At 35.5% G+C, this 10,301-nt stretch overlaps 1 protein-coding gene across 1 annotated transcript in view; it reads right to left on the reverse strand.

The window, feature by feature from the left end:
* Nucleotides 1-1,703: 1,703 nt before the first annotated feature.
* LOC106882006 (chitin synthase chs-2-like) overlaps nt 1,704-10,301 on the reverse strand; it is a 21,701-nt gene continuing 13,103 nt past the window's right edge. The window contains exons 10-15 of the mRNA XM_014932546.2: nt 9,592-9,802; nt 8,922-9,122; nt 7,429-7,826; nt 6,071-6,471; nt 4,958-5,136; nt 1,704-3,857 (exon numbers count right to left, since the gene is read on the reverse strand). Coding sequence (XP_014788032.2) covers nt 2,782-3,857; nt 4,958-5,136; nt 6,071-6,471; nt 7,429-7,826; nt 8,922-9,122; nt 9,592-9,802 — 2,466 coding nt within the window. The 3' untranslated portion in view covers nt 1,704-2,781. The remainder of the gene's footprint in view (nt 3,858-4,957; nt 5,137-6,070; nt 6,472-7,428; nt 7,827-8,921; nt 9,123-9,591; nt 9,803-10,301) is intronic.

The raw sequence follows: 10,301 nt of genomic DNA on the forward strand, positions 1-10,301 counted from the left end.
TCATCTTAAAATACTACCAGATATATCAACTAACAACCCTAGAAACGATGAGGCATACAATACCAATGTACAAAATCTACCAATGCCTTCTATGGATCTAGAAATGAACTACATTCTTAAAACACAAATCCATCAAATGTAAAAAGCAACCCAAATCGTTTACTGGTAAATACAAAGCTATACACAACAACCATGAAACCAATGGTTGAAAAATGTGGACGTCCAAACTGTGGAACATGCCCCAACCTACTGGAAGGCTCAGAATTCCACTTCAAACAAGGAGAGAGGTTCACATTTAAGAGCAACTTCACTTGTACATTTGAGAATTTAATTTGTTATAACTTGTTCAGATTGTGGACACAACTATATCGGACAGAAAAGTATGTTACTTAGATGGAGAACCACACTGCATAAGGAAGAGATCGGTTTCCCAAAATATAGACAGGTACCTTTCAATGAACACAGATAGATGTGCAAGGAATCTCCAACCAAATTTCAGTTTTCCCCATCTACCAGTGCAAAGAAACAATTACTGTACAAGAATATTTAAATAAAGAAAATTTATTTATCGAAAAATACAGAACATGCCTAAATATGAACACAATCAACTGTGGTCTCAGTATATTTTAAATCATGATCACATATCATTCACTGTACATATTTCATCTCCCTACTTTAGCTCATGAGTTTTTGTTATGTTCATTTTATCTCACCCAAAATATGAGCAATTACACTCCGTCCCAAATAATAGCTACCACCAGTTACCTCCCCTTAAATTTTTGCACTTGTTGATTCATTCACAAACTTTCATACAAAAACATGGGCTGAAAAGTTCTTAAGAAAATATGAAATCACAATTTCATTGTTGTGATTAGCGAAAGTGAAACCTGTAGACAACCACAATACTCTTTCATTTAAAATATATTAAAACTATGTAAATTGTGTGCATTTTCCCTCTTTTATTATGTATATATATATTTTTGCATTACAACTCACCAAAAGGGGATAATCGAAATTCTCTTCCTCTGTTTTCTTATATAATTTAAACACGCTACAGGCTTCTTTCAGTTTCCGTCTACTAAATCCACTGACAAAGCTTTGGTTGCCCTGGGGCTATAGTAGAAGACACTTGCCGAAGGTGCCATGCAGGACTGAACCCAAATCCTTGTGGCTGGTAAGCAAACTTCTTACCACACAGCCATGCTTGTGCCTATATACAAACACACAGGGTTATAGTGTCTGGTGTGAATAGATATTATTCATGGCTAAACTAAAAATTGGTGCAATTGTCATTGATTGGAAAGGAATAGTATTTTATAAGATTTCCATTTTAGAAGTCACTGTTATAAATATTACTGGAATTTTCATGAAGTGCTGTGACAAAAATCACAATATCTTTATACTTTACTGAATGCCTTTTATAGTTATTTATTTCAATTATAAATTTATCTGGTATTGATTGATTATTGGAATATAGATATGTAACTAGTATTTATTTTACAGTAGTAGCTGAACTCAAGAAATAGATAAGGCAATGAATTAGAGATTTATTAAAAGAGGAAAAAATTAATCCTATCTGTCTACATTTTTTTGGTCTGTTTGACTAGAATATCAAATCAAAGATAAAGCATACAATGGTTACATCTGTAAGCTTAAGCATATACACACATACAAAGACATACATACACGTATATAGACATGCAGGTAAAAATAAAAACAAATTGATACTACTATATACATATATATACATACTACTATATACATACAACTACATACAAACATACATAGGAGAGAGAGGGGGGAGTGTATTTTATAATTAGATGCTTGGACTGTCATTCAAATTTATTTTGTTTGTTTAACTTTGAGAAATATCTTATTCTGTATATACTGTGAGAAAATACTTTGTACATGGCGAGTATGAGAAAATGAAATGAGATCAATTTACAAATAAAAACAAGAAAAATATATTCTTGACTATAAAACGTTTTTCTTAAAAACATAATAAGAAAGAGAAATAAAGATATGTTCAAAGAGTGTGTGTATGTGTTAAAACATGAATGATTAGATATATTTTTCGTGTGGAATTTATAACTTGTTTGAAGGAAATTTTGAAGACATCAGCTATGAATTAATACAAGTTATTGAAGAAAAGAAGTGATATTTAATGTCTTAAAATAGTAATAATTTTATGTAGGAGATGTAACAAGTTTGTAATTAGTGAAGTTGGTTGAATGCAGTGTCACAAAAACAATGCTGTTTGTTAAAATGTATAAATTTCAAAGCAGGGTATATTGTAAACTTTAATGGTTTGAATAGATTTATTGTTGAAGAGGAGTAAATATTTTAAAGAAACAAATATATATGTTTATATATTATAACATATGTAAATATATATTTTATGTTTGTTAAAATATATAAATTTCAAACAGGCATATATTGTACGATTTAATTACTTATATAGATTTCTGTTTTAAGATGATTAATATTATAAGGAAACATTTGTTAAAAGATATGTTAAAGTATATAAATATATATATTCATATATATTTTTTAAAGAGTGAAACAAATTTGAAAGGGGAATATATTGTATGCTTTGATGGTCTTTTTCAATACCTAAACCCTTAATAGTAACCTTCTGAGCAACTTATGAATTAGCGTTAGACTACTGAATGGAATCCTCCAACTACCTAGATTTCTATTTGAAGGTTAATGTTTAAAGAAACATAATGTATGATTAATGATAAAATATTATGACAAATGATTTGTGCCAGTGAAAGTTGTCTATAAAGAGGTTTCTTTCAAGAACTGTTTTTCTGTAGTGGAATATGTTAAATTAGTTGCAAACAAAGAAAAATTGCTGGCTTGGCTTTGATAATTGGTATTTGTGTTGGATTTATTTGAATGAATATTATTCATAGCTTCTTTGACAGTTGCAAATATTTTTGGTTCATTCCATTCAGTGGATTCTGGATTCCTTCTGTCGTGTTCTTCAATGATTTGTCGAGTAGCTGAGTCCCATTTTCCTATTTGCCTGTTGTTCTTTGTGTTTCGTTCAAGAACAGGAAGAGATATTACATGACGTCCAACTGATCTTCGTTTATATATTATCTGTTCCGATTCACATTTCACAAAAGTCCTGCTGGATATTCTGTAGAAATTCTCTTTAAAATGACCTTCTAAAGAATTACATGTTGTTTGGTTGTTGTCAAGGTGATTAACCCATTCCGGTTGTCTTTTATGTTCCCAGTTCAGATAATTGTCACTGCTTGGTTCCTGGTAGTCTTCTGTTGTTAGTATGGAATCGGAGTCAACTACTTGCTTATCCAGCCGTTGCATGTCATGGATCAATTGTAGAGTGTTAGTCTGTGCTTTCTTTTGCCATGGATGGCTGATGTTTAGGTCTATCGATGCTATGATATGGATAAGGGTCGACGCACGATGGAAAAGCATTGCTAACATCTGGCAAACGAGTATCAACCCAAACACTATTACAAATATAACTGAGAGAGGTCGAACTTTATCGTAAGTAACATCTTTGAAATTACAAGAGATCAAGAATGTCAACTTGTCGTTAGAAAGGCTGCTATTCTCAAGAGACAATACCAACAAGACGAAAGACATGTTAGTTAACAGGTACAATGTGGCCAGTTTATTCCGAAGTCTTTCCAGGCTGGATTTTTTTTGCTTCTGGGCTTCAGGATTACTTTTTAAAGGTAGTAGATATTTGCAAATGAAGTCCTTCCAAAACTTTGACTCTTGTAGTGAGATGTGAGCTATTTCACTTTGGCCGAGTACTTCATCATCACACCAGTGATTTGGATTGACAGTAATGTTAGGGTGGGCATTATTTTCAGTACCTTGGCAAAAAGGAAACAAAAAAAATAATTAAAAATAAATTATAAATATTTATTATATAAATTTAGTAATTTAGCCATGTCATCTTCATTGTTTTAACTTCTATTTTTCAATGCTTGTATGGGTCAGTTGAGTCTACATTGTGGAAGAGTTTTGTATAGCTGGATACCCTACCTGATGACAAACCTCATATTTCCAAGCAAGGTTATAGCTATCAGGTGATGTCAAGATAAGGAGACACAAGCATGTGCATGCACACACACACTGTGCTTCTTTCAGTTTCCATTTAGCAAATCCACTTACAAGGCTATAGTGGAAGATATCTGCCCAAGGTTCCATGCAGCAGAACTGATCTGTAACTATGTCGTTGGGAAACAAACTTCGAATAACCAAAGTGAATGCAGCTTGCTAAGAAATAGGAATTTCAGAAAACTGATGATGTTGCCTCTAGAAATAGCAGCTAAATTTACCTCGAACAACACCATGTCTTCTTAAAAATGACAGGACACATTGAACAATGTAGTCCTTGGTATACTTACAAAGAAGAGTTGGACAGGACTAGAATATGTATCATCATAGATCTGATCAGTCAAAGTTTGCCTGGGGGTAAACAACAATAGCCCCGCAATCTATATGGAATGTTGCTTCTCAAATCCCCTTAATTTTCAAGGATCTTAGAGAGAAAAGGTAGTGTCAAGGGCAAACAAAACTTGAACTCGGAAACATGTAGTATTGAAATATGGCTTCTTTACCCACTGTTCGAATCTTACATACAGTCTTGAAGTTAATTAACCCGTTTACTGAGGAAATCAGATATGTCCACTCAAAATTTCATTATCCTTAACTGTAGAAAGCACTTTTATACACCAGTCTACTTTTTGTTGAGGAATGTCATATTTGGAACTATTTTTTGTCAGTGCAGCTCCTATCAAACCGTCCAATCCATGCCAGCATGGAAAAGGGACATTAAATGATGATTATGTCAAGTTTATTAAAACAAATCTATTTTTTGGTAGATATTTAACATTATTACTGGAATAACCATGACATTTAATTTCGGAGATAAAGGATTAACAAAGGAAAAATCCGTTAAGTTACATACCAATTTCTTGAAAGCCAACCGACTCCAATGTGCAAGATGGCCTTTCATGATTTTGTTGGTTTGTAAGTTTGTTTAGTTTGGATTCTAGTTCTTGGATGCGTGTCAAAATTTCTTGATGTTGAACATCGCATTGTTCTGGTGTGGATTTCTGGAAACATTTTCGAATGGCGTTGATGAAGCTGTGGACAGGACATAAATAAGCTTTTGAAATATAAGCATTGTTTCAAAGTCCATTGTTTCATGCTTGCATGAAGAAGATGGAATTCATTTAAGCAGATTTTCTATGGCCAAATGTCCTTCCTGAAGGCCAGAAATGTTCATTACAGAAGATTAGGTTGTTACACATCACTATGCTGCTGGTAAAAATGTTTGTTAATCAAACACTTACCTTTATAAATTGTTCAAAATGAAAGTCTGTTGCATTGTCTAGATGTTGAAAGAGACAGAAACACACACATACATACAAAAAGTTGGCTCAAATATCTTGCGATATTTGAGCCAACATCTTAATAATGATTAAGTAAATAAACTTTTCTTGCTAATGATTCTGCTTGCTTACCAACTACATGGTCCCAGGTTCAGTCCCACTGTGTGGCACCTTGGGCAAGTGTCTTCTCCTATAGCTTCAGGCCGACCAAAGCTTTGTGAGTGGATTTGGTAGACGGAAACTGGAAGAAGCCCATCATATATATATATATGTCTGTGCTTGTCCCACCAGCATCATTTGACAACCGATGCTGGTGTGTTTATGTCCCTGTAACCTAGCGGTTCAGCAAAAGACACCAATAGAATAAGCTCTGGAGTCAATTTGCTCGACTATAAAGGTGGTGCTCCTGCATGGCCGCAGTCAAATGACTGAAACAAGTAAAAGAGTAAAAGAATATACCTGTTGAAATACACTAACTTTCTTTCAATTAATTTTGAAGATAATGAATTTAGTAAAATAATTTTGTCATTATTAACCTGGTGTTTGGGGCATTAATTAAACTAATGGAAGCTTTTAATTTAGATCACTTTAAAGCCTGAAGTTTCTATCAGAATCAGGGGTGCTCTCAGGTGTATTGGTAACCAAAGGATTAATTATAACTTTTTAGATTAAAAAATAAAATGTACCTTTGAAATTTCTTTCGAATTGTGTTACTCACTGGAGAAAGTGCTGAGAAAGAAACTCCACTCGAAGACACTTCATGGTTGCCATCAGCTGAAAGTACTTGCAAGTTTTGTTGCACCACTTCACGAGTACCCCAGGATACAATATGCAAATTTCCCATGGCATAGATTACCAAAATGATGGACATGGTTGGTACTGCCAAAAGGAACACAAGCCCTCCAAAGATAGCTGAAAACTCTTGCGGATGCAGTAGTGCAGCGGAAACAAATGCCATGAAGACCAAAGTTGCAAATATTGTTGTTGTTGAACAGAACAAGGAACCAGCAATTTCCAGACAGAGTCCTGCTAAGACAGTCATCATGACAACGGTGTAGATCATTGTTAAAATTATTGCAAAGTTCAGCTGAAAGGAGAAGAGGGAACAGTAATGTACTCATTGCATCCATTGTCATTGAATGTCCACTTTTCCATGCTTGCATGGGTCAGACAAAATATATTGATGCAGATATGGTTGATTTTAATGCAAAATGGTTAAATAAGTCATTTGTTAGATCCTGTTGTCATTTCATTCTAACACTGAGTGAAATGACAGTAGAATCTATTTAAATGATTACACAATATTTCACCAATGTACTACAAGTGTAAAAACTTGTCAAAACAATTGTAATGATTTTTAAGTAAAGACTCATTTGTTCCATTTTCTGTCATTTATCTACGTATATGAACTCTACAGATACTATGGAATTCCTCATGCATATCCAGTGGCAGGACCAGTTTCCACTGTATGATGACATCAGGTAGCAAGTAACTGTAGACGAGATTTGCAGAGCATGCAAGGTTTTTACCTAAATTGTGTTTAACTGTATTTTGATGCTAGTGCGACTCACCTGCATCATCATCTGGCACAAGATTACCTCCTCTCAAAGATTCTTTGTTTTGCCAAGTTACTTAGTGACCCTGCCAGTGCAGGTGCCGATTAAAGAACACCCAAGTCCACATTGTAAAGTGGTTGGCATTTGGAAGGGCATCCAGCTGTAAAAAACCATGCCAAAACTGACCCCTGCCTGTGCGAGTGCCACGTAAAAAGCACTCAGCACACTCTATGGAGTGGATGGTGTTAGGAAGGGGCATCCAGCCATAAGAACCATGCTAAAACAGACACAGAAGCACAATGCAGGCTCTTGCCTGGCCACCTCCAGACAAACCACCCAACCCATGCCAGCATGGAAGAAGGACATTAAATGATGATGTGTGTGTGTGTGTGTTTATGTATGTATATATATATATATATATATATACACACACACACATACACACACATGCATTGTCAGGTATGGAAAGAACAGGTACAAGGACTTACCTGTGTTTCTGTTGAAGCATATTTACACAGCAATATCATTATTACAATTGGGACTAAGTTCAGTGAGAATGTTGATGTCAAAGATAAAGCTGGGTAAGCTCTGTTGATGGCACCGACCAGAAGTACAAATATGGTGCCAGGTGAGATAAACGATATAGCCATCAATGCTGCTTGGTACATCAGGTAGATGAACGAGATGCTGTTGTTTTGTTTCACCACAGTCCTCCAGTTGCTCAGAATGTCATATGTGTTGGCCAGAGTTGATGGCATCCAACGTCGTCTTTGATTGAAGAACTCTTTGAAACCTTCAGGAGCAAAAGTCATAGCATCTGCTGCAGCACAGTATTCCACACGGTAACCCCTCTTCAGTAAAAGTGTGCTCAACCAGCGATCTTCACCTGGAATGGAATTTTTGATTTTTAAAAAAATTTTAGTTGATACAATAATTAACAAAAAACAAAAAAAAAGACATGTAAAGTTCCAAAGGTGTCAGACCTAAATTTAATAAATTCATTTCATTTTTGCAATAAGATGTATTAATTACTGCATAGGGGGTGTGGCTTTGTGGTTAGGAAGTTACCTTCCTAAGTACGTAGTTTTAGGTTTAGTCCCACTGTGTGACACCGGGCTGAATAAAGCCTTGTGTGTGGGATTAAAAGGTTTCCTACCTAAGTATGTGGTCTTGGGTTCAATCCTGCTATATATATATATATATATATATATATATATAGGTGTAGGCATGGCTGTGTGGTAAAAGAGTTATTTCCCAACCACATGGTTCTGGGTTCAGTCCCACTGTGTGGAACCTTGGGCAAGTTTCTTCTACTATACCAACCAAAGCCTCGTGAGTGGATTTGGTAGATGGGAACTGAAAGAAGTCTGTTGTGTGTATATATATACATATTTATGTGTGTGTGTGTCTGTCTCCCCATCATCGTTTGACAACCGATGTTGGTGTATTTATGTCAGCAAAACTTAGCAGTTCAGCAAATGAGACCGATAGAATAAGTACTAGACTTACAAAGAATAAGTCCTGGGGTCGATTTCTTCAACTAAAAGCGGTGCTCCAGCATGACCACAGTCAAATGACTGAAATATGTAAAAGGGTGAAAGAGAATATATATATTTATTGCGTGTGTTTGTGTCTATGTTTTTACCACTGCCGCTTGACAACTGGTGTTGGTATGTTTATAAACCTGTAACTTAGCAGTTTGATAAAAGGGAATGATAAAATAAGCACCAGGCTTAAAGAAGAAAATAAATACCAGGGTTGATTCATTTGACTAAAAATTCTTCAAGGTGCTACCCCAGCATGGCTGCAATCTAATGACTGAAACAAGTAAAAAAAATAAGATCTATTAAATAGACTATTCTCCTATTCTTTCTTACAAAATTTATTTGCCTTGGACCAAAACTACAAGATATTGTTTGTTGTTAAGGCAGGTTTCATCTTTCACATTTTGTAGTCAAAGAAACAGGGAGAACAAAGTTACCTTGATCTTTTTGCAAGTAGTCAATGGGTTGACTTGAGAGACTGGTGTAAGTGCTGAGAATATTGTCATCCATCAGTGCTGACCCACGGAACAGACTAAAACAACCTGGACTGCACAGGACACAACCCATCACGTGTTCGGCAGATTTCTGTAACCAGTGGCTGATGGCGTATTCAAATTTCTGGTACCAGATCAGAGGACCTAAAAGAGATGATTTCCTTTTTACCAGATATACAAAGGAAAGAGAGGACAGAGGAAGGGAGAGAGACACAGGACGAGAGAGAAACAGGATGAGTGAGGATGAGAGCGACACAGGACGAGAGAGAGAGAGAGAGAGAGAGAGAGACAGGATGAGTGAGAGAGAGAGAGAGAGACACACAGGACAAGTGAGAGAGACAGAGAGACACAGGACAAGTGAGCACAAGAGAGAGAGAGTGATAACGAAAGAGAGAGAGAGAGTGATAACGAAAGAGAGAGACATGATAAGTGAAGGAGAGAGACAAGATGAGTGAAAAAGAGTCAGGATGGGAGCTGACATGAGCAAGAGAGAGAGGGACAAGATGAGAGACTGCAGGAGAGAGGTGGAGCATGATCAAAGAAGATAAAAATGTACAGAAGAAATATTCTAGAAAATCCTGTCCCAGAAGGCTACATTAATAAAGGAGCTTACCAGACCCAACAGGGTGGATTCTACCACATGCTGCACCAACATGAGGATCCTTTTTCATTCGATCGAGTAGTTTTAGAAGGGATGGAGGATGAAATTCAATATCACCATCCAAAGTAAGTAAGTAAGTGTTTTCGGCAATTGACTGTTTTAGATTGACTGGGCCATCAATGGACATGATGCGGTAACCAAGGATCCAGTACATATACATCACCTGTAACATTCAAATATTATACAAATTTTGTTGCTTGATGGCATGTGTGTGTATATACATGTATAATCAAAATAAGCAACAATGATATCCAGAGGTAATGCAGTACAATCGTTTCATGCAACTCCATTTAATTGAACAATGTAATCATTACATCAATTTAAAATGCAGAACAATCCTGAGCTGCGCAAAGACATAGAATTTAATTAAATCAGAACAGATGGACACATTAATATAATAATACCTAAAATCTCCGAGAAGTTAAAGAGATAGAACATGTCTCTACTACATGGACTGCACAGGACACAACCTGCATGAAACGATCGTACTGCATTACCTCTGGATATCCTTGTTGCTTATTTTGATTTTAATCACCTTATTTTGAAATTGTATGGATAATACCGTACTAAATTCTGGTGCCTCAACTTAAGTACCATATTCACCTGAATCTAAATTTTTGCTCAACTCATCATATATATATATATATATATATATATATATA

This window comes from Octopus bimaculoides, chromosome 21 (genome assembly GCF_001194135.2).
Source record: "Octopus bimaculoides isolate UCB-OBI-ISO-001 chromosome 21, ASM119413v2, whole genome shotgun sequence".
Classification (NCBI taxonomy): domain Eukaryota; kingdom Metazoa; phylum Mollusca; class Cephalopoda; order Octopoda; family Octopodidae; genus Octopus; species Octopus bimaculoides.